Source organism: Chroicocephalus ridibundus, chromosome 11 (assembly GCF_963924245.1).
Source record: "Chroicocephalus ridibundus chromosome 11, bChrRid1.1, whole genome shotgun sequence".
Classification (NCBI taxonomy): Eukaryota; Metazoa; Chordata; class Aves; order Charadriiformes; family Laridae; genus Chroicocephalus; species Chroicocephalus ridibundus.
Window position 1 is genome coordinate 21,745,456 of NC_086294.1, and position 22,581 is coordinate 21,768,036.

Consider the following 22,581-nt stretch of genomic DNA (forward strand, 5'->3'; position numbering starts at 1 on the left):
GCCATGTCGCGGGCGGGCAGGGCGACTGGGCACCGATGCCCGCTCCTGAGCACAGCGGGAAGGTGCCGGTGTTGTCGCCGTTTTCTCAGGCCGGTGCTGGGCGCTGTAGGCAGAGCAGCGGGCGCCGGTTCACCGGGAGGAGGCGAGCGCGCTGCGGGGGCGCCTTCAACCCTATGTCTGCGAAGCCTCGGTGCCTCTATAGTTACGCCTGCGCTTAACACTGTCACCGCAGCAGCCGCTCTGCGTGAAGACCAGAGCCGGCAGCGGCCACGGGGAGCCGCCCTCGCCGCCGCCGCCTTGCCCACAACCAACATGGCCGCCGCCGCCTCCTCCCTCCGCGGGCAGGTGAGGGCGCGCGGCGCTCTCGCGAGACGCCCGGCCCGCCGTTGCTAGGGGCGAGGGGGGGGGGAGTGGTGCGCGCGGGCCGGCGTCTCGCGAGAGCGGCGGGAGGCGGAGAGGGGCGGGGCTGGCGGCGGCGGCCATGGCGGACGGGGCGGGTAGCAACGGGGACGCTGCGGGGCTGCCGGTGGGCAAGGAGGCAGGTGAGGAGCCGGGGGGCGGACGGGCGGGCGGGCCCCGTGAGGCGAAGCCCGGTCGCTGACCCGAGGCCCGGTGTGTGTGTGTGTCCGTCCCTTCCCTCAGTGGACCGGCTGATCCGGGAGAACGGTCACATCTTCACCGAGGCCCAGTGCAAGGTGTGCAGCGCCCTGCTCATCTCCGAGTCCCAGCGGCTGGCACACTACCAGGTAGGGAGCGGGGAGCCGCCGCCGCCGGGCCCCCTCGCCGTCGCCGCGGGGGGCTGAGCAGCGGGCGGGTGTCTCTCTGCTTTCTGCAGAGCAAGAAGCACGCCAACAAGGTGAGGCGGTACCTGTCCATCCACGGGGGAGAGGAGCTCGCCCACGGGAAGAAGATGAGGCTGGATGCGAAGCAGGTGAGAGGAGATCCTAGAGCCCTTCGGGCCTAAATAGCGCCGAGCGGGACCTGCTGGGCTAAAGGCTGTTGTATGGCCCGGGCGCCTGGACAGACAGATGAAGAACACGCTCCTGGAAAGGGCGTTGTGAGAGCAGAGGAGCTTGGTGGCAGATGTGTCACCAGGCCATGTTTCGGTGAGCACAGTTCTTGCCGCCCTTCCCATTTAAACAACCTCCGTGACTATGTCTTTCCTATTTAAACAAACGCACGTTGCCTCATATTGATAGTCTTGCTTGAAAGGACATGGAAAAGTGAATAGGAGCGACAGCGTGTCAAGACTGTCATTGTGTAACCTTTACTGCCACAGAGAGCACATTGGGTTCACCATCAACTGGAATTCTCTTTCCAGAGCAATCCTTTTTTTTACTTATTTAGGTTTCCTTCGCCAATAGCTGGAGCCTGTTGGTCAGTAAAGGCACCACGTTCCACTTGGCCATCTGTCTGCCCCGTGACTCATTTGGGAAACAGATTCTACTTTTATGATTGCTTCAGCTTTAATCCCTAACTCTCCCAACATTTGCAGGCGGGGGCCGGGGGGGGGGGATAAAGGCGCATGCCTTCACACATAGTGTTAGGCTTAGAAATGACTGCTGCTGCCTGCTCCGCTGGCATCGTGTTGCAGATGACCCAGCTGATAGCGATGTTTGTGTTGCTCAGTTCACACCTTGCAGAGTAAAAGGCTGCCTGTTCCAATTCTGGCAGCCACACACTTAACCTTGTCCTTAACCCATGCAGGCCAGGGCTGCCCCTCTGCCTGGAGCGGTTCAGTAATGGGTTAAAAAAAAAATAATCCGATACGAGAACACTCTCCAATGAAGGAGAGGATGATGCTGCATCATGGAAGTCCTACTCAGTCACACTTCTTCAACTTGACAGCCGAATGTCTCTAATTACCTTCTTTTCTTAGACTCCCAAGCCTTAGTGTTGCTTCTTGTAACAAGAAGGCTGGACGAGGTGACCTGCAGAGGTCCCTCCCAGCCTCAGCCACTCTGTGATGCTGTGTGCGCAGGACAGCAAGCAGGAAGGCAGCAACGGGGAAGACAGAAACAAGTGTTGTCCCATCTGCAACATGACTTTTTCCTCTCCGGCCGTGGCAACATCTCACTACTTGGGCAAGACTCATGCCAAGAACATGAAGCAGCAGTCCCCCAAAGTGGAAGGTATGCCTGTCTGTAGTGCCTTTGCGTTGTACTGAGGGGCTGTTCAAGCTAATAAAAAAGTCTAGAGCTGTTGTTGGACCCCACGTGTAAGCTCTCTGAGGATGTGTGTACTCTACTGTGAAGCAGGGTAAGCCAGTAGTGCCCCTCCAGAGACACGGCCTCTCTCAGCAGCCTGCTTGGTGGGCTGGTGTTGGCAAAATGTTGCATGTTTTTTTGTTTTGCTTTGTCTGGGAGAAATGCAGTTTGCAGCAGCGTTGTACCTGTGCAGGGACCTTGAGAGAGCTGCTCTTCAGGGAGCATGATGTTAAGCTGTAGAAGTGCCTGTCACAGGATACAATGCTCGCTAAAAGCTTACAGAGACTGAAGTGACTGGCAAAACCCTGATAATGGCGAACTCATCAGGGTTGCTCAGCTACAAAGATGTAGCCTCTGAGGTTCAGGGACTTGTGAGCTGCAGATAGCTAGGGACTGTGGGAGTATATCTGGGAAGCATCAGTATGTGCTGGTCCTGACCGTGTGCTTTTCCCATGGCACCTGCCGTGGACTGCTCTCATGGTGGGATACAGTCCAGGCAGACCTCAGGTCTGTGTCCCATCGCTTTGCTAGCAGACGGAGAGGGAGACCCTCTGTCCGGGGCAGGTAGGGGCAGCCAAGACCTTGTAGCTGGTCAGGACGGAGGGAAAACGCAGCCTGTGAGTGCACCTGAGGATGGCAGCTCATGCTGGCTCCCAGCTGGGATCTGCCAGGCAGAAACTGTCTGTCTTGGTGTGTCTTCGTGGCTTTGCCAGTTGTGTCTGCACAAGGAAGCCACCTTGGGGGTCAGGGTGGTCAGTGGGACATTTTTGTATGTTTAAGCCCTTGCTTTTGGGTATGAGAAGAGCCTTCAGGAAGGGGTGGGTGTACCCATGAGCAGTCTGGTGGATAGCTTCCATTTCAGCATGAGAGGAGCTCTCTACTCCTTAGCAGGTTCCTCGCTCTGGTCTTTGGTACCCCGTAATGAGAAGGTGCAGGTTTCTCCATCAGACAGGAAAGCTGCTTCTCTGTGTGGACTCACTCCATCGGACCTAGACCCATTCATGCTATTTCTCAGGCATGACTTGTCATGACTTCAGTTCAGGATCAAGTGTTCCCAGAAACCTGCCTGCCTTTGCTGCACAGGGCCTTGTACCCGCATTCTAGCTGCCTCCCTCTTTGTTTTCCTGGGTGATGATAGTAGCAGGTGGAAGCCCATTCATGTCCAGTGATTACTGAATACAGCAGTGCTTATGTGAACTCCACTAAGGAAAAATAAGCAAATCTGTTGGTGTTTTCTTTTTTTAACCCTGGAAGTTTTTCTGGCCTACTCTGGCTTGTCTTACCACATGCCTTCAAATTCTGCAGTGTTAAGGGAAGAGGAAGGAGCGACATGAATTTATCTAGATATCTTACATTCTCTGCCTAGTTTGGGGTTTTAGGTGTGGTGAGGTTTGTTTTTTTTTAATGTGGGTTTTGGGGAAATAAAGCAATTGGGTTTTACCTCTGAGTTCTGTGACTGACTGAGAGTTTGGATTCACCCTACAGAAGCAGTGCCCCCACAGAAACATCCTGCTACCCTCCCCACCTCTACCGTGTCTTCTAACGAAGAGAACAAGGACATTACGGACCCAGACAAGTTCTGTAGCCTCTGCCATGCCACTTTCAACAACCCCCTTATGGCAAAACAGCATTATGTAGGCAAGAAGCACAGAAAGCAGGAGACCAAACACAAGCTGATGGCACACTATGGCCGAACCCCTGATGCACCGGCATCGTCCTTCATGGGTGAGTTCTCAGCAGGCAGGCTAATAACTAGCTGAAGAGCAGGGTGGGAGGGCGACAGTATGTGTCTGACAGGTCTTTGGACAGGAGAGTCCGTGCGGAGGGAGCAGGGGAGAGTTGCTCGTGATGGGGATCTTGATTATACACTGTAATTTGGTTGATGTTGTAACCCCCTGGCAGCAGGAAAGGTTTTAGACTGTAGCTACTCGTGACAAGCTTTGGGTTGTATTTTGCAATGTTGTCTAATCGGGGACACGTCCTTTTTATTCTCTGTGCAGATAATCCAGGGATTTTGGCCAGTACTGTTTCTAGCTAGGTGGATTGCATCCAAAATGGAAAGATAAAAGTGTCATTTGATGCTTAAAAAACGTCTTTGGAGGGGACTAGCCAAAGATGGAAGAAATAGGTTTAACTGCACCTGCTGCTTCGAAGCGCATAAAAACCAGAGAGATTTCTCCCTGAGTGCCTTTCTGCCTCTGTGTGGGCACTTCCATCTGATGAACTAATGCAACTCTCTCTGGAGCAAGCAGCAATGTGGAAAAAAAAAAAAAAAGAGCTATTAAGGAGGAACTTTAGGCAGACAGTTAAAACTCATTTGGTTTATGATCTGCTGCTTATGAGCACTTCTATGTGATGAAAGCCCTTGGAGTCCAGTGAAAGCATTAGGAGCTCACAGTAAACTCCCTTGTTCCTCCCAGCAGCCTTCTGTTGGACCAGGAAGTCTAGTACCTGCTGGATGCTTGAGGTAAATAATAAGCAGACAAATCATCTTAAAATCTTTTTCCAATGGCTTCTTTCTCTGTTGTAAAAACCCACACAAGCAGAAGATTAATTATTCTAATTCTTTGCAGGCCACCTTTAGATACCGGTAGCACTTACAAGAAACGAGGCTCAATTATCCAAGTAATATTCTCTCCCACATTGCGTAGTCGTGTGGGAGATGGAAAAGGTGCTTGGTATCTAGTGTTACCCATCTGCTCTTTACCTAATTAGTGGAGCCTGATGAATAGTTCCACTTTAGTGTGACTCAGGCGCTGACAGTGGCAGGAGCCCCAGCCCAGGCAGGCTGGGTAGGTGGGCAGTGCCCCTGCCTGTGTGAGTGATGCCTCCTGTGAAATGCCGGCAGAACCTGAGTATCTATGGCCACATCTCCATGGCACTTAAGCTGTTCAGGCGAGTTTTGAGAGTCCGGGCTGCAATCGAGGACTGCTCGGATGTGATGGGCTGCAATCAGGGATGTTTTTTCCCACTCTCTTTGCCTGTTTCAGTATGCTAACAGCCATGCCTGTCCCTAAACTTCTCTCTGCAGGGATCTGGCTGGCAGCAGGTAAAGATGTGTTCTTCACAGTGCAACATCAAGGTGTTTGTCTGCTTAAAGTTCTTCTAGGAACCACCGGTTTGGGGTGCAGGAGTGCAGTTTGGACAACTTCGTGCACGCACCTGTTTGCCGGATTTGCAACAGAGAGATCCGGACCTCAGTCATGCACGGAGGCAGACCTGAGGGCTTTAACCGCTCTTCTGGCCTTCCCGCCCAGGTCCAGCTCTGTTTTCAGAGCTGAGTGTCCCACTAGAGTCTGAAATCTCTCTGAGGTGCAGCAGCCAGGTGGGGAACTGTCTGCTGCATCGTGTGTCGTGCTTCTCACTCAGTGATTACGCTGCTCTGCACCCCTGGGGTGAGACTCCTCTTTCACCTTAAGGAAATGTTTTCTGCGTGAAACTCCCAGGCAAAGCCTTCCCCAGCAAGCCAACATTCAGGAGTGCTTAATGTCTTCAGGACAACTGCCAGGATTTTCCCGTTAAACTCCTGTGCTGAGCTGTGCTGCCATGCTCACCTGCTTGGTATCTGTGACCTCCTGAACTTTCATTCCAGCTGGAGTTGTCACGTTACACAAAACCATTGATCTGTCTAGTACAACTATTGTTGTAAACTTTTTTTTTTTTTTGCAGCTAACTGATATGCTGACTGTAACCAAACTGCTTGAGGATAGAGCTTAATATTCTCAGTTGGCACCTCAGCAAGGCTTAGCAGAATGCTGCATTGTGGAACTGGACATTGTGTGTAATCTCTTCTGGCTGCTTTTTTTATTGGAATACTTTAAGCTTACAAATTATCACCCTCATTTTCCATTATGAGATGTATGGATCAGGACAAGTGGGAATTTGAGAGAGAAATAGAGTTGCGAAGGCAGTATAGGTGTCCTAATGCTGTGACTTTTACTATGTTTGGTGTTGTGAACTGTTTATAGGAAATGTGTCTTTGTTTCTGTAGATAAACAAATCCATGTTCTGACCAGGAAAGCTTTTCTAGCTTAGCGATTGCCTCGCAGTGACTGGCCGATACGTGGTGGGGTAGTGGGATCCTGCGACCTCCCTGCCTGGTCAGGCTATTGACTTGCTATTTGTCGTTGTTTAGCGGTCGTCTAACACATGAAGTGATTGATTATCTCACTTGTCTTTACCTCAGGCACCAAGTTGTTGGCTAGCTGTGTGTGCTAACATTGATGTCTGTTTCAGCTGGGAAGGGGTACCCCTGCAGCACATGTAACATAGTACTGAACTCCATAGAGCAGTACCAAGCTCACATCAGTGGCTTCAAACACAAGAATCAGTAAGTAACGTTCTTCTCCAAGTGTGTTTCCAGCCTCGCTGTTCAAATCGATGGCTTAAATATAACTTAAAATGCAGTTTTGAATGCGTACATCCCTCTGACTTGCTAGCAGAACAGCAGGGTTTGGGCTTGCTCTGTTGGCCCTGGAGCCGGCTGGCTTCGGCAGCTCCCTCTGCAGACAGCTCTGGGGTGCTGCTGAAGGGGAAGGGCCCCGACGCTGCTTCTGGTTCTTGATGGTTCAGCTCGGTGTGGACCTTTGCAGTGAGCACGTCCAGCCTGACACCCATTAAACACCATTTCACTAACAACTGAGATTTTAATTAAAGACTGTCTCAGTGGAGATCGGCTTGCTATTCTAACCTCTCTTGGGGTTGCTTGTCTTAAAATTTGGCATGTAGTCAGCACGCTAGCATACATTCCTCAACTTGCTCGCACGGCTGGCCAGTTAAGTAATGGCATCCCCTGCATATATTATTAATCTGAAAAAAATTTGTCTGCCAGATGATTAATACCAAAAATACTTATTCTGGACACCGACAAAGTTCAGATCTCTAATTTCAAAGCCTGTGCTAAAAGGGACTCAGTAATGAGCCTGGGTTGGTTAGAGAGCTGCTTACAAGAAAGAGGGGTTAGGAAATCCTACCTGAAGCGAGGACTCCTAGCCAAGAATTTCCCAGAGAGGACAGGAAGAAAACTGGGATCTCTTGTTGCCTATCTGTGGATGACGGTCCCATGGTCCCTTGGCTCTCTGGAGTACTTGATTGGAAGACACATGCTCCGTCCATCGTCCCAGGTCAGTTTCTGCTCTTGAAAGGCACAGCTGGATCAGTGAATAGCAGGTATCCCATTCTAGATAGATAATACTGAGGATGTTCCCAACACACAGGCATAAATGTTCCCTTTAAGGACATGGATGTTGTCTGGGTTTTTGCAGCCACTCAACTCCCTTTCAGAAAGCTGCTTCTGGATTCAGCCGTTCAGTCCTGTTCCAGACCAGCTACTGCGGTCTGATGAGAGCCAGGATACTTGCTTTGTAATGGAAGCTTTTTACCAGTCCTTGAGCTGTGCAATAGCTAATTCTGCCATGCTAAAGGTGTCTGTTTACACACACGCATGGAGGGCAAGGATGCACTTGGAAGCTTTTCTGGCAAGTTGTTGACTTGGCTACAGTAGGCTGTTGCTCCACTGACAGCCATGCCTGCTGCACAGTGATTGCAGCTGGCAGATTTCAGAGCACTTCTGACATTGTCTCCTTTTTTTCCTTCTCTTCCTCTTGCTCCCTTCGATATCCAGGATGCCAGGAGCAGTGCCGGTTGTTGGACCGTTCCCACCACAGCAGTATGTCCGGGAAGAGTCCACTGCCCCAGGAGGCTACAGTTATTTCAGCCAAGACTTCTAGAGCAAGTTGCAGCACTGTTCTTGGAGTTGTTGGTGGCCCAAGAACGCACATCCTTTGCCAGCCCACAATGGTTTCATTATCCCTCTGGATAAGCAAAGCCCTACCCTCCTGTATGCGCCCGTTGAGCAGAACGGGGACTGAATCTGTCAGAAAAAAAGGATCCAGCTGGAAAAGACTTGCTAGACAGCAAATACTTCACTCCCTTAGAGTAGTTTTCATTGTGTAATTGCTTCCTGTGAAGGTGGGTGCGGTGTGAGAGGAAGTGTGTATCTGGTATATGGAGGGTTTGGCAACAGGCTGGTTGGTAGTGGCCACCTCCTCCCTCACCAGAGCAAACTGTGCATTCCTGCACCTGGAGGGCCAGCATCCCATGCTCAGAGGTGGCTTTTGCTGGAGGAGAACACCTAGACCATAGTGAGCCGTGCTTATGCAGCATGGATGGGACACGGTGCAGGTTGCCTGGCTTCGTGCAGGCTTAAAATAGGAAATAACCAGCATGGCATCTCTTCCCATGTCTCCTCCGGTCAGGTTTGTGTGCAGAATTTCCTGAGCCACTGGTTGCTGTTAGAGCCTTTGGCAGAACCGCAGCCGTTGGTTCTGGAGCTGGGTTGTTTGGGTCTGTCTAATGAGTAGTTCGAGGTTCTGGTGTGCAAACTGCTGCTGGTGGGAGTGGGGGGCTGCGAGAGGGGTTCGAGCTCCTGGCTCTCCAGACAGCTCAGCCCTGCGCTCTGAGGATTTCCACGTGGAAGGAAGTAACTGTTTAGCCTGGTTTCCTATGGAAACAGGTGTACATGATCATTCACCGTGTGTGTCTTTACCCCCTGTGACTTAAACCAATTAGCCAAACTTGGCAGCAGTGGAGATCTCCAAGATGTGAATGCAATCAGCAGAGGAAGGGAGAGCAGGGTGAGTTCATCACTAACTCTGTCGGGATCTGCATGGAAGTGCAGCATCTTCCCTACTGCCACCAAAATACTGCGGGGAAGGAGGATTTTAAAGGAAAAGAGAGGGAATAAATCTAGATACAGCAGGAAACTGTAGCATAACTTGGTCAAATCGTTAGCTAACTAAAAAGCTACAAATTCTCTGAAAACCTGCCTTCATTAGTCCTTCGTTAGAACATTACTTGCCCAACCCATCTCTTCAAAACTCCTCTCTTACGCATTTGTACTGTCCTGGAAAAGGGATGTTGTATAATTCAAACCTGGGAATGAAGTCTGGTGGTCTCTTCATGGTGCTAATGTACTAGATCTGTTAGAAAAGGCCCTGGAAGGGAAGGGTGGGCATCTGAGACTGTTGTGCGTTTTGGACGAGTTCTTTAGATGTTTTGCCTTAAGCTAAGGCATTGCCCGTCCTCTGCTGTCCCACCACGAGAGCCATGTGCTTTGGGCTGGCCTCATGTTCAGTGCCAGTGCTCCCAGCCGGGCCCCCCGCGGCTTTCTCCCAGCGTCAGTGCCTCCGTGGAGCTGAGGCTTTGCTAGTCCATGGCAAACATCCTGCTGTTTTTTCTTCCATGCGGATGTGGCTCCTCCGAGGACTTCCCTGGCTGGTGGGGGTCCGTGGGGCTGGTAGGAGCACGGGTGACAGCCGCGGGCATGCCGCGCTGGCAGGGTGGGCTGAGACAAGCTGCTGCCTCCCGTTGCGTGGCCCCGGCAGCTGCTGGAGGGTCGTTTGGGGCCCTTGACTCCCAGCGCTGTGTGCCAGGGGAGCAGCTGATGCCTTCGCAGGGCTTGGAGCCGGCTGTAGAGGCAATTCCAAAATCCGGTGTGTGCGCTGGTCAGGGTCAGCAAGGAGACAGAGAGAGAGCTGGTTGCTAATCTCACTACTTGGAGTGAGCGCCTTCCCTTCCCCACCCCAGGCTGTGCATGAGCTTTGTTTTTCTTCACCCTGCACAGAATCTGCCATCTTCCCTTAGGACAGGCTCCTGCTGGTCTGGGTTCGCCTTCCTAATGTTTTCCAGTCTTGCTCCACTGCCGAGGTCTGACCTTAGTCTCCTGCTACAGAGGGAGTCCTTTTAAACCTTGTGAGCTGATCAATGAGCAGAAAATTGCGATGAACTGAAGGAAGCATTGTGCGCCTGGTAGCCCTGGATGGCCTCCAACTCCGATCTCTGCTGCTTCGCTCTCGTCCCGCTGTACCCGGGCAGGTGCCCGCTAGATGTGCTGTGCATTGACACCAAGAGGGATCCATTTCCAGCACTGCCCGGTCCGGTGTGTCACTCCTGTCTGTGTACTGACAGTTTTGCCTTCCCCTGTACACAGTGTTTATGTATCTGCTGTTTCCCTAAGGTGAAGCTCTCCAAATAGAGTGTTTATTACTACTTTTGGGTGCTGTCTCTCTGCTAGAGCCCTGCCTGGGATTTTGCCATACTTCAAAGCAAAGAACAGGATGCAGACACCTTGGAAATATTTGGGAGGGGCGGGAGGCTGGTGTTGCCATCTGCCTTCCTCGAGCCCTGCTGTCATTCCGTGGCACCCCGAGGTCCAGACAAACTCGGTAAGTGCCACCTTCTGTGCTGCTCTGGCAAGTCAGCATGGCCTCGGGCGTGCCGCAGTCGCCAAGAGGGAGAAGGGACAGTCTGGGCTGGGAGACTGCTGGCTCTTCTGCAAGCTGCTGTGCAGCTTGTGCCGAAAACACGCGTGACTGCCGCAGGACGCTGGGCTGTTTCCTGGCACTGCTGTGGCAGCACAGGAGTGGCGTGATGGCAAGAGTGCTCTGCTGCTGTCCCTTCGAGGGCGACTCACTTGCTCGGGTGGGCTTGGGTGCTTGGGACTGGCCGTCCTGCTCCTCCACGGGCAGGACTACGGCAGAGCACAGGGGACCGATGTCCCCAGCAGCGGTGCAGGGCCTTGTGGTGGCACCAAAGGCGGCACTGCCTTTGGCCATGCAGGCAGTGCTGGGAGGGGCGGCCTGTGGCCACCTCCTGTGGTGCACAGCTCTGCTGGGACAGCGTGCCTGCTGCTGCCAGCCTGTCCCTCGCTGACCCTGTCCCCTCTTCGCAGCAGGGCTGTGCTGTGTCTGGCAGCTGCCGGCCCCTCCGTGGGTGCAGGCGCTCCCCAGGGCAGGGGAGGACGCAGTGGCCGTGGGGCTGCCTGTAGCCCTGGCATGTCCCCTTCCACAGCAGCAGCCGTGCCGGGGCAGCCACAAGCAGGTGGCCCTGCCAGCCACACTGGGAGCTGCATGGTGGGTCCATGCCAGCCCCATCCCTGTGCTCCAAACACAGTCCAGGTGGGTGCCAAAATCCCTGGTGTCTCCCTCTGATGGCTGCCTGTCCTGCTGGTGGGCTGCTCTCGGGGTTGGGGCCAGCACTCATGGACACCCCTGGGTGACCTGTGTGACCGGAGCCACCCGTGTGCCAGGGAGGCTGACGACAGAGTCTGGCCCCCATCCCCAGGCTGTGCCCCGGTGCCGGTGTGTTGCCGACGCGGGTGTCCCTGCCCAGCTGTGGCCACGGCTGCCCCGTCCTGCTCCTCCCTGCCAGGGCCCAGCCCCAGCACCTTCCGGGCTGGCAGCTGCGGCCCAGGGCACGGAGCCACCCGCCAGCCACGTCCCCCGCGGAAGCGCCGCCGTCCCTTGCCCGTGCCGCCGCCAGCTCCATGGAGCTTGCTGGTCTGAGGAGCCGGCAGCCGCTCCGGCAGCGCATGGGGCTGGGCCCCGTGTTCCCCCCCTCAGCCGGCGGGGAGCGCAGCCCCGGCCGCAGCCCCAACCGCTGCCATCCCTCGCGGCCCCGCTGGCTCCGGCGAGTAAATCGGGTGCAGATGTGGAGGCAGAGCCGGGCGCCTGCTTGCTATTAGGGGCTGGGAGCATCGGGGTGGCTCCGTTCCTGCCTTGCAGCCCCCCTGCCATGGCCGCGCTGCCCCGGAAAGGAGCCCCTGATGTCCCGGGGGGGGACAGGACTAGTGGGCAAAGCTCCTGCTTGGCCCCAGCATGGGCACTGTGGTGCCCAGCCCAGCCTGTGCCATGTCCCCTGGGGGAGCGGCGTCCATCCTGGCCCCATGCACCCCCTTCCCTGTGCCAGCTGCGGCCCCAGCGCTACCCGGCAGGGGCAGCAGGGACAAGGCATGGCGCTGCCGCTCTGTGCTGCCACGCCGACCCCAGCCGCACGTGCTCCCGACTCAGCCCTCGGCACCCGAATCTGTGGGTGCTCCTGTGCCACGCTGGGGGCTTGGCTGAAGCCCAGGGCCCCGGTGTCCCCGTCCTGCAGCCCCCACACCGGGCCTCACGTTCTCGGCTCCCCGGAGGGAGCAGCAGGTTCATGTTTGCCGAGTTCTGCCTGGTTAAACCTTAACCGGGCCGGGTTGCTCCATCCGTCCCTCCCTGCCGGAGATAAGGATGGGCAGGCGGGACCGGGGCCTGGAGGGGGAACGCTGCCCTGAGCCCGGCTGCTTGCCTCCGCCGTGGGATCTGGTGCCTGCGGAGTGGTCTCCCTGTCCCTCCGGCTCGGCCCCTGCCCAGCCCGGCACGTCGCCCCTGACACAGGGGCAGCAGGTTGTGGCTGGGGCTGGAAGCCGCCATGTGTTGAGACTGGTGGGGCTGGACGGAGCTGGGATCCCTCAGGGCAGGGGGGTTTCACATCGCCCCAGCGCGTGGCATGAACTTGCTCGGCCTCAGCCCCCGGACCCCATGCATGTACGGGGTACAAGGAGCTGGGGAGCCTGCGCCCCAAACAACAGCCGTTCAGTGGAGGCCAAGAGAAACTTCCAGGAGGAAAGAGCCCCCCGGGCTCCGGCCCCCCCAGGAGCCACCGTGCCGCGCACACTCACGCTGGCCGCAGGTGCCACCGCAGCGGGAGCGGCGGCGAGCGCTGGGGCCAGGCACAAGGGGCGGCTGTGTTCCCGCAGCCCCGGCTGCCTTCCAAGAGCAATATTGTTGGCACCAGGCAGGCTCCCTGCGCCGGCAGCGCATACACAGGCCTTTCATGAGGGGAGCGGGGATGATTTACTGCCTGGGGGAAGGGGCAGGGGCGGGAGGATGGAGCCCCGGCGTGCTGGCCCCAGCACCCAGCCCCTCGTGCGTGCTCGCTGCCGCAGGGCCCCGCGCGCGTGAGGCCGAGGGTCTGGCTGGGGGGACACCTCTCCTTGGTCAGGCGTGGGGCAGAGCAGGTCCCCACGCCCCGTCCCCTCACTACCCACCCTGTCTGCGGGGCCCTGGGGATGCGCTCCCTCCCCGGGCACCCCGCTGCATCTGAGCTCCCACCCTCTCTCTGCAGATCGGTGGCCAGGGGACGTGTGTCCCTCGCGGTGCTGCATCTGATGGGAGCAGCCCAGGGGGCTGGGGGGGGACAGGGGCAGCAAAGGAGGGTGCTGGGGAAGGGGTGCACCCGCAGCGTGGGGCGCCGGCGCTGGCACAATCCCCCCTTGTTGAGCGGCTGGCGTGGCGGAGGCTGTGGCGGTGCTGCTGGCAGCGGGCGGTGGGGCTGCGCTGCCATGAAGGGCTTTTTGTCTGCCATCAGTTGCTGTTATAAATCAAGCCAGGCAGCCCGACCCCCGGCCCAGTGCTGCCCCACAGCAGGGAGGGGATCAGCTCCCAGCCAGCCCCACCATGCCCCAGCCTGTGCCCGGCATCGCCGGCGACCAGCAGGGATGCTTGGCACGACACGGGGCAAGGTGCCAGCACCGGTCCCCTTGCCCTGCTCCCACCCAGCACCGTACCCAGCAGTGGGGGACCTGGATGGGATATGGCGGGGGGGTGTCTCTCCATCCCCATCCCAGGCTGTGGCTCCCACAGGCTCCCCCAAGTCCCAGCTCTCCCCCAGCGTTCCCACCGCTGGGAATGACCCTTTCTCTCTGGTTTTAATTTGGTTTTGGTTCGAATTGAGCTGAACCCAACATTTTTCTGCGCTTCCGGCAGGCTGCGGAGCTCTGCAGGGGCGGCTGCTGCTCCGTGAAATTGATGTTCTCGTCTGCTTCACGCGCCGGCAGGAATGAACAGCTGCCGGGGGCTGCCGGCCCCAGGGACCGCTCCGTGTGCCCCTGCGCCCCGGGGGGGGACCAGCACCCCAGGTGGGGAGCGGCACAGGGTGGATGGCGCTATGGGAGATGGCAGCACCAAGCAGCGAAACCGTGTTGTGCTGGAAGTTGCTGGTTTCACGCGCCGGAGCAGCCCTGGCCCCATGGGGTTGGGGTGACAGCGGCAGCCGCATCCCGCTCACACAGCCCCAGGATCCATGCCGAGCACGGGCGAGGCTGCTGGAAAGCAGAAAGATGGCAAAGCAGCCAGGGATGCGGCGAGGGAGAGCAGGTCTGGGGCCAGACCCCGGCTGTGCGCTGGGGGTCCCTTCTGTCCCCTCTTAGTGGCAGCAGGATGCTCTGCAGGAGGCGTGCCCGGGGACCGTGCCTGCTCAGAGGGCCTGAGGCCGGGCGTCCTCCAGCGCCCGGGGTCCTGCGTGGGCTGGTGGGCAGCGGGGCCTGGGCACGGTGGGCTCTGCCCGCCCCGGTGCAGGCAGCAGCTCGGGGAAAGCGAAGGCGAAGTGTTTATGGGTCGGATTAGGGCCACTCCAACCCTGGCTGGCAGCCTCGTGGTGTTTTACGACGCTCCGTTACGGGCTCCTAATGAGGGTCACAGCCGCTTTATGGCACCGGCAGCGATAACGCTGCAACTAATTGCGGCACAATTAGCGAGCGGGCTGCCGGGCACCCAGCAATGCGCAGGGCCCAGCCCTGGCCACGGCCACCCGCCGGGGTGGGGACGGCCACCGTGGAGCCCTCGGCATCTCCGGGGCCGGGCTGCGACCCTGCTGCCGGCAAGCGGGGTGCCGGGGTGGGGGGAAGAGGGGGCAGAGGCGGCCTTGCCTCCCCCCTCCCCAACCCCATGTGCTGCTCCCGGCGTGGGGGCCCGATACGTGGGGTCTGCCTGGGGGGGGGGGTGGGGAACAGCCCCGGGTGTTTCGCGTTCCCCACCCGCGGGGCGATGCACCCCCGCCCGGGGGGTGCCTGGGGGCCGCCTCGCCGCCTTCCATCTCGGCGGCGGGTCGGTTTGCAAAGGAGCCGGCGGCCGGCGGAGCGGGGCCGGTTGCAGCAGCCGCCGCTCGGGGCCGGTCCGTCCCTCCCCGACCCCCCCCCCCCCCCCCCCCCCCCCCGCCACCTCCCAGCGCTCCGGGCGGGGCCGCTGTAACCCGAGCGCGTCCCTACAAAGTGCCCGCGCCCGCCGCGGCGGCGGCAGAGCGGGGCCGGAGCGAGCCCGCAGCCAGAGCCGTCCCCCGTCCCCCGTCCCGGAGCCGTTCCCCAGCCCTGCCCGCCATGGGGCCGCGGTGCGCGGCGCGGCGGCGCTGAGCTCGCCGGACCCCGGACTTTGCCCGGGCCCTCCCCGCGCTGCGCGGGCGGCTCCGCCGAGGGAGCCCGTCACCGCCGGTAACGCCGCCGCCCGCGACCCCCGCTCTCGGGACACCCGTCCCTGCCCCGGGACACCCCCCCGCCCCACTCCGGCGCCCCCCTCCCGGGACACCACCGCCCCGCCGGGCACCCCCCTCCCTGGTCCCCCGCCCCCCCGCCCCGTGCCCGGTTAACCTTTTTAGGCTCCGGATGGATGGAGGGGTCGGGACCCTGCACCCAACAGGGGTCCCCCCACCCGTCCAACCCCCCACACTCCGAGCCGTGGAGGGAGGGGCTGCAAAGGGGTCTCACCCTGCCCACCCCCGCGCCGTGCTCTCCCTCCCCTCCATGCGCACCCACCCTCCGCGACCCCCCACCGCCCCCCCGGGGACCAGCCACCCCCCGCCTGGCCGGGGCAGAGGGCGGGAGGCAGCCGCCCGCCCGGCTCCGCTCACCCGGGCCCCGCCTGTCTCGCAGGGTGGGAGCCGCCGCGCCGGAGGGGCCTGGAAGATGCGGCCCCTCGCCCAAGTCCTGGTGGGGCTGCTGCTGGCGGCCGCTGCCCAGGGCAGGGCGATGGAGCCAGGTACGGCTGCGGGGAAGGGGGGCGGTGGGGTGGGGGTCCCGCTTTCCGAATGCTTTGCCCCATCCCCAGCTGGGCAGCGAGCCCCTGGGGGTGGCCGGTGCTCGCCCTGGGGAATACAGCCCCACAGCTCTGACCGCGGGGGTGGGATGGTGGGAGCTGGGGGCACCTGTCCGGCTGGGGCATGGCGTGGGGGGCCAGCGTCTCCCTCACTGAGCGAGGAGGTGTGGAGGCTGGAAGGAGCAGGGTGGCTCCAGACAGGCTGTCCCTGCGCTACGGGGGCTTGGGGGACGCATGCGGCAGAGTGGGATGGTGTGAAGGTCGTGGGCTGTGGGAGTTGCGTGGCTCGATGGCGAGTAAAAATGCCTCAGAGGCGCGGGCAGTCCGTGCCTCTCGGTGGTGGGTACGGGGGAAGGACACGTCCCCAGGGCGCAGAGGCCCAGCCACCCCACTGTGGTACCCGCTGTGATGGCCACGCAGAGGGCTGGGTACGCACATGCGTGTCCCTAAGCCCCCCCACACAAGCAGTCAGGCTGTGGTGGGTATTGCTGAGCCGCGGTTGGGTTGTTTCTGCTCTCCGTGTGCCCATGCCTGCTGCCCGCCATCATCAGGCAGAGCACCATGGCACAGCCTGGGCATCACCGGGGCCGGCCAGGGCTGGGGGTCCCGGCCATGCTTGGGGCACCAATGGCAGGTGGCCGGGAGGGTTTGGTGTTCCTGTTCGGTGCTGTGTTCAGTGAGGAAGAACAGGCTCGGGCACCCTGCTCTGCCAGGAGTGGCGCCTGCGGAAGGGTGACAGCGTGTGTGGCCTTGGACAGGGACACACCACTGGGGAAGCCGCGTCCCTGCGCCCCAGGGCAGAGTCCATCCCTCGCCCGCCTCTGGGGCGGCAGAGCCGGGCACCACGCTGTGCCACACCATGTGCTCTCGCACTGGGGTGGCTGCGTGGTGGGGTCCTGCCGTTGGGGAGGGGTGAGCACGGGGCTGGGCACTCACGGCGTCTCTTCAGAGCTGTTCGAGAGCCCGCTGCTGGAGTCGGAAGAGGAACATCTCCTGCTGGACCCAGGCAATGCGTTGAAGCTGTACTGTGACGCCAACCAGAGCGGTGCCAGCGTGGTCTGGTACAAGGAGTCCCGGCTGCTCATCCCAGGGGGCCGCATCCATCTCCGGCAGAGCCTGCTGGAGATCTCAGAGGTCGCCTATGAGGACTCAGGGCTCTACGTGTGCCGGGCACGGGGGACTGGGGAGGTCCTGCGCAACTTCACCATCTCCGTTGTGGGTAGGAGCCCTGGCAGCGCCCAGCTCCCGCCCCGGGGCAGCAAGGCAGGCGCTGCCCGCCCGGCCCTGCAGGCAGGGATGTCCCTCTCAACCCATTTCCCTTTGCAGACTCGCTGGCGTCGGGTGATGACGATGAAGACAGTGATGGGGACGGTCCCCACGGAGACCGAAATGAGGAGCCCGCCTACATGCACAGAGGTCAGTGCCGCCCCGGCAGGAGGGGGCAGCTGGGGCAGGTTCAGGAGCGTGAGCAACTGCTGCCCCCCGCTCACAGCACAAGTGGCTGGGAGCAGCTCCCCCAGCCTCCGTGCTGCCCCTTGGCCCCCTCCCACCGTACATGCCGCGTCTCCCCAGCTCCTTACTGGACTCACCCGCACCGGATGGACAAGAAGTTGTATGCGGTTCCCGCGGGGAACACGGTGAAGTTTCGCTGCCCGGCTTCGGGCAGCCCCAGCCCCAGCATCCGCTGGTTCAAGAACGGGCGCGAGTTCCGGGGGGAGCACCGCATCGGGGGCATCCGGGTAAGGGCCAGGTCCCCCCACCACAGCCTCCCTTCATGGGGTCTGGGACGCCCCCGTCACACCTCGCTGCCTCGCCTCCTCTCTCTGCAGCTCCGGCACCAGCACTGGAGCCTGGTGATGGAGAGCGTGGTGCCTTCTGACCGCGGCAACTACACCTGCCTGGTGGAGAACAGGTTTGGCAGCATCCGCTACAGCTACCTCCTGGACGTGCTGGGTGAGGGCTCCTCAGCGCGGCGCTGGTCCTGTTTCCCCGCTCCCCCCACGCATGGCAGAGGGGTCAGGCTCATGGGGAAGGGGATGGCGGAGCCACTGTGTGTGTCCTCTCCGCTGGCGCAGCCCACATGTCCCTTGCACCCAACGACGTGGGGATGGAGACCAGGCTTGGGTTGCACTGCGCTGCTGTCGGGCTGGGGAAGGGCTCTCCATGGCTTCATGGTGGGTGGAAAGGGAAGGAGAAAGGAGCCCCTGCTCCGGGTTACCGTGTCGGTGACACTGCTCTGCTCTCCTCTGCACAGAGAGGTCCCCCCACAGGCCCATCTTGCAGGCTGGGCTGCCCGCCAACACCACGGCCCTGGTGGGCAGCGACGTGGAATTCTTCTGCAAGGTCTACAGCGATGCCCAGCCCCACATCCAGTGGCTGAAGCACATCGAGGTGAACGGCAGCAGCTACGGCCCCGACGGGGTCCCCTATGTGCAAGTGCTCAAGGTAACAAGGGCTGGAAGTACCTGGGTCCCAGATGCCCGCCCCGAAGTGGTGACCGGGGGCGCACAGAGCCCCCCAAGGAGGAGAAGGGATGCTGAGCATCTGTCCCTCTCCCTGGCAGACTGCAGACATCAACAGCTCCGAGGTGGAGGTGCTGTACCTGCGCAATGTCTCCCTGGAGGATGCTGGCGAGTACACCTGCCTGGCGGGGAACTCCATCGGCCTCTCCTACCAGTCCGCCTGGCTCACCGTGCTGCCGGGTAAGGGTGGGGGTCCTGGGGTGGGAGCCGGGACCCCCGGCACACAGGGACCGTGGCTCAGGCCGACTCATTCGCTCCCTCCAGAAGAGGAGCTGGTGCGGGAAGCCGAAGCCCCCGAGGCCAAGTACACGGACATCATCATCTACACCTCGGGCTCGCTGGCCGTGGCCATGGCCGTCATCATCGTGGTGCTGTGCCGCATGCAGACTCAATCGAGCAAGCAGCCCCTGGAGCCCATGGCAGTCCACAAGCTCTCCAAATTCCCGCTCATCCGACAGGTGGGTGCGAAGTTGGAGTCCTGGGAGCGTGGGGGAACCTTGGTGACCAACCGGCTCTTCTAGCGACACCGGTACCCCTCACACCTTACCCTGCTGCCGGCCTTGGGGCTGCCCTCCCTCCCCACTGCCTCCTGCAGCTCCCTCGCCCTCTTGCTCCGAGTGAGGGCTCTGCAGCACCATTGGGTCCCTGTTTGGCCCTGGAGCAGTGGATGGGATGGCTGAGGTGCCCTGGGCTCTCTCCGCAGTTCTCCCTGGACTCCAGCTCCTCCGGGAAGTCCAGCACATCCCTCATGCGCGTCACTCGTCTCTCCTCCAGCTGCGCCCCGATGCTGGCTGGGGTCATGGAGCTGGACCTGCCCCTCGATGCCAAGTGGGAGTTCCCCCGAGACAAGTACGGTGCCGGGCGGCGTGGGGCAGGTCTGGGTCTGGGGGCTGCTCTCCCCAGCCCCCCCGGGGACAGCAGCACGGTGGTGATGGAGGGGGAGGTCTCCAGCCATCACCAGACACCTCAGCACTGCTGTACCCGGGGTGCTGGGACTCGGTTCAGATCGGAGAGGGGCAGCCATGCTCCTGTGCCCCTCGGGGTCCGGCCGTGCGGTGGCGGGGAGCGGGGCCATACCTGCAATCCCTCACGGCTCTGCCCGTCCCTGCCAGGCTGGTGCTGGGCAAACCCCTGGGGGAAGGCTGCTTTGGCCAGGTGGTGCGGGCAGAGGCTTACGGCATCGACAGAGACCAGCCCGACAGAGCCATCACCGTGGCTGTCAAAATGCTGAAAGGTATTGGCTCCCCTGCCAGTGTCCCAGGCACAGAGGTGGCATCGGGGCCAGGCTGCGGTGCCACCCCAGCTGGCACGGTGACACAGCTCCCCTTCCCCAGACAATGCCACCGACAAGGACCTGGCTGACCTCATATCCGAGATGGAGATGATGAAGCTCATGGACAAACACAAAAACATCATCAACCTCCTGGGAGTCTGCACGCAGGACGGTGAGGGGCTGCGCGGGCAGGGCTCGGGCACGGGCCTGGAGCAGGCAATGGGGCTGTTGGGGACGGTGACAGCAGGACGCTGGGGTGGGACAGGGCAGGGCAGGGCTGAGTGGAGTGGTTGCCCTTCCCAGGGCCATTGTACGTGATTGTGGAGTTTGCTGCCAAGGGCAACCTGCGCGAGTACCTCCGTGCCCGCCGCCCCCCGACACCCGACTACGCATTCGACGTCACGGCGATGCCCGAGGAGCAGCTCTCCTTCAAGGACCTGGTCTCCTGCGTCTACCAGGTGGCCCGTGGCATGGAGTACCTGGAGTCCAAACGGGTAGGGCTGGCACAGCGTGCCCAGGCTGACGGTGCTCGGCACAGTCTGGGGGGTGGCAAGGCGGTGACAAGGAGCTGTGTGTCCCCAGTGATCCCACTGTCCCCATGGAGAGGGAGCCCAGCCCCTTCCCCCAGGCTGTCCAGAACCTCACGGCCGCATCCAGCAGAGCTTAGGCCAGCATCTCCTCAAAAATGTGCGGCTTAAAGCTTGACCCACCTCCTGGGTGTCCCCCCGCCACTGCACCTGTCACTGCAGCCAGCCGGGTGAGGGGTGGCCCCACCACCGCAGAGGTGCCCCGCACTGGCGGTGCTGGGGAGCGTGTAGGAGGCGGGTGGCAGCTCTGGGTGTGGGATGGGGACACACGGAGCTGGAGCTGCCATCTCACACCCCCTGCGGGCGACGTTTTCCCCTGGCAGTGCATCCACCGTGACCTGGCTGCCCGCAACGTGCTGGTCACGGCAGAGAGCGTGATGAAGATCGCCGACTTCGGCTTGGCCAGGGACGTCCACGACATCGACTACTACAAGAAAACCAGCAACGTGAGCGGAGGGCCTGGGAGAGGGGACTGGGGGGGGGACGGGGACCCGTGGCCGGGGCTGAGCAGGGGCTTTGCTCCCCCAGGGCCGCCTGCCAGTGAAGTGGATGGCACCTGAGGCCCTTTTTGACCGTGTCTACACCCACCAGAGCGATGTGTGAGTGCTGGGGCCACTGGGGGCTGAGGGTGCTGTCGGGTGTGGGACGGGGGCGTCATCGGTGTGGGACAAGGCGGCACCATGGGGTTACGCACAAACTGGAGAGTCTCCATGAGTAGGACGGGGGTATACCACGGGGACAGCAGGAGCTGGGCACATCTTCTCCAGGGGTGATGCCACCCTCCCCCATGGCACCTCAGGGTGTGGTGGGGTGACCCGGGGCCACGCCTGCCCAAGGAGGGTCCTAGGATGTGGCTGACCCCCTTTGCCACACGTGATCCCAGGTGGTCCTTTGGGATCCTGATGTGGGAGATCTTCACGTTGGGGGGCTCCCCCTACCCCGGCATCCCCGTCGAGGAGCTCTTCAAGCTGCTGAAGGAGGGGCACCGCATGGACCGGCCGTCCAACTGCACCCACGAGCTGTGAGTACCGGCCAGGCGGGGCGGACAGGGGACACGGCGAGACCCCGCTAACCCCCCCTCTTCCCTCCCCCGCCCAGGTACATGCTGATGCGGGAGTGCTGGCACGCTGTGCCCTCCCAGCGTCCCACCTTCAAGCAGCTGGTGGAGGGGCTGGACAAGATCCTGGCAGCCGTGTCGGAGGAGGTGAGCGGGGGGGCGTCCGATGGGCAGCAGGCTGGGGGGCACCAGCACTGACGGCACCAGCACTGACGGCACCGTCTGTCCCTGCAGTACTTGGACCTTTCCATGCCCTTCGAGCAGTACTCGCCCTCCTGTGAGGACACCGCCAGCTCCTGCTCCTCCGACGACTCCGTCTTCACCCACGACCCGCTGCCGCTGGCTCCTCGCCTCTTCTACCCCAGCGTGAGGACTTAAGGGCAGGCAGGGAAGGGTGATGCCGAGGCCGCCTCCGCTCTCGTGGGAAGCGGGTCCGGGCTCTCGCAGGTTCCCTGCTTTGCCCGGTGGGAGCGGTGGGCGGGCAGTGCCCGGAGCCGCAGCGCTGGGGCAGGGTGTCCCTCTCTCTGGGCTTCATTCTGTCACCAAGCTTTCAGTCCTGGCTGAGACCTGCCCGGCATTGCAGGGTGGCGGGAGCTAGAGCCCCTCGGGGGCGGGCACTGCCCAGGATGCCCGTGGCATCGCCCAGGGAGCCAGGCTTCAGCCAGAGCTTCGGTGGAAGTGCCTCTGGGCGGGAGCCCCGCTACCTGCCGGGCTCCCGCTGCCTCTGTACATAGAGATGAATATTTATGTACGTGAAATATCGACCTGATAAATTATTTTTTTGGAATAGACCCCAGCGCAGTTTCTGGGCTGCTCCTGCAAGGCGAAGGGCCTGGCCGAGCTGGGAAGGCAGGTCCGGGGCTGCCTCCTCGCCCCCGCCTGCGCGGGGGCCTGCAAGCGCTCCCGGGGGACGCGGAGGCAGTGCCACAGGTGCAGGAAGCGATGTCCCTGCTCCCGCGCCTCCAGGCCCGCTCCGGCACAAAGCACCCTCGCATCTGTTCCCCATTAGCCACTGCTGCACTAAGCCACCGTGAACTCCGCTACCAGCATCGCCCTGAAACCGATCCCCCAACTGCCGCGGGCTCCCAGGCTGGGAAAGCACTCTGGGGCCCGGCTCTGCGCTCTGGGGACCCCCCGCACCCCCCCTGCCTGGGCCAGCCCCGAGACTTCAGACAAAAGTGAGTTACGGGCTCTGCGCTGCCTCCCCGGGGTCCCCACGCCGCTGGGAGCACAAGTTGGGGGGCTCCAGCCCCATG

At 60.9% G+C, this 22,581-nt stretch overlaps 1 protein-coding gene across 2 annotated transcripts; it reads left to right on the forward strand.

Moving 5' to 3' along the window:
- Nucleotides 1-455: 455 nt before the first annotated feature.
- FGFR4 (fibroblast growth factor receptor 4) lies at nt 456-22,085 on the forward strand. 2 transcript variants are annotated; one of them, XM_063348753.1, is made up of 20 exons: nt 456-542; nt 643-746; nt 836-931; nt 1,982-2,132; nt 3,693-3,932; nt 17,213-17,302; nt 17,459-17,625; nt 17,716-17,839; nt 18,141-18,331; nt 18,450-18,588; nt 18,673-18,866; nt 19,112-19,257; nt 19,521-19,642; nt 19,743-19,853; nt 19,985-20,175; nt 20,592-20,714; nt 20,797-20,867; nt 21,152-21,289; nt 21,367-21,472; nt 21,560-22,085. In XM_063348753.1, exons 1-20 carry the CDS (start codon nt 482-484, stop codon nt 21,701-21,703), a joined length of 2,709 nt encoding a protein of 902 aa, XP_063204823.1. In that variant the 5' UTR covers nt 456-481; the 3' UTR covers nt 21,704-22,085. The 2 variants fall into 2 exon arrangements, with proteins under 2 accessions (XP_063204823.1, XP_063204822.1); XM_063348752.1 differs by lacking the exons at nt 456-542; nt 643-746; nt 836-931; nt 1,982-2,132; nt 3,693-3,932 and adding exons at nt 15,105-15,285; nt 15,724-15,829; nt 16,836-17,105.
- Nucleotides 22,086-22,581: the final 496 nt, after the last annotated feature.

Coding starts and splice junctions, on each gene's coding strand:
- FGFR4 (XM_063348753.1), top strand. CDS start 482: ATGGCGGACGGGGCGGGTAGCAACGGGGACGCTGCGGGGCTGCCGGTG. Junction 932..1,981: donor TGAGGCTGGATGCGAAGCAG/GTGAGAGGAGAT, acceptor CTGTGTGCGCAG/GACAGCAAGCAGGAAGGCAG. Junction 17,840..18,140: donor CTACCTCCTGGACGTGCTGG/GTGAGGGCTCCT, acceptor TCCTCTGCACAG/AGAGGTCCCCCCACAGGCCC.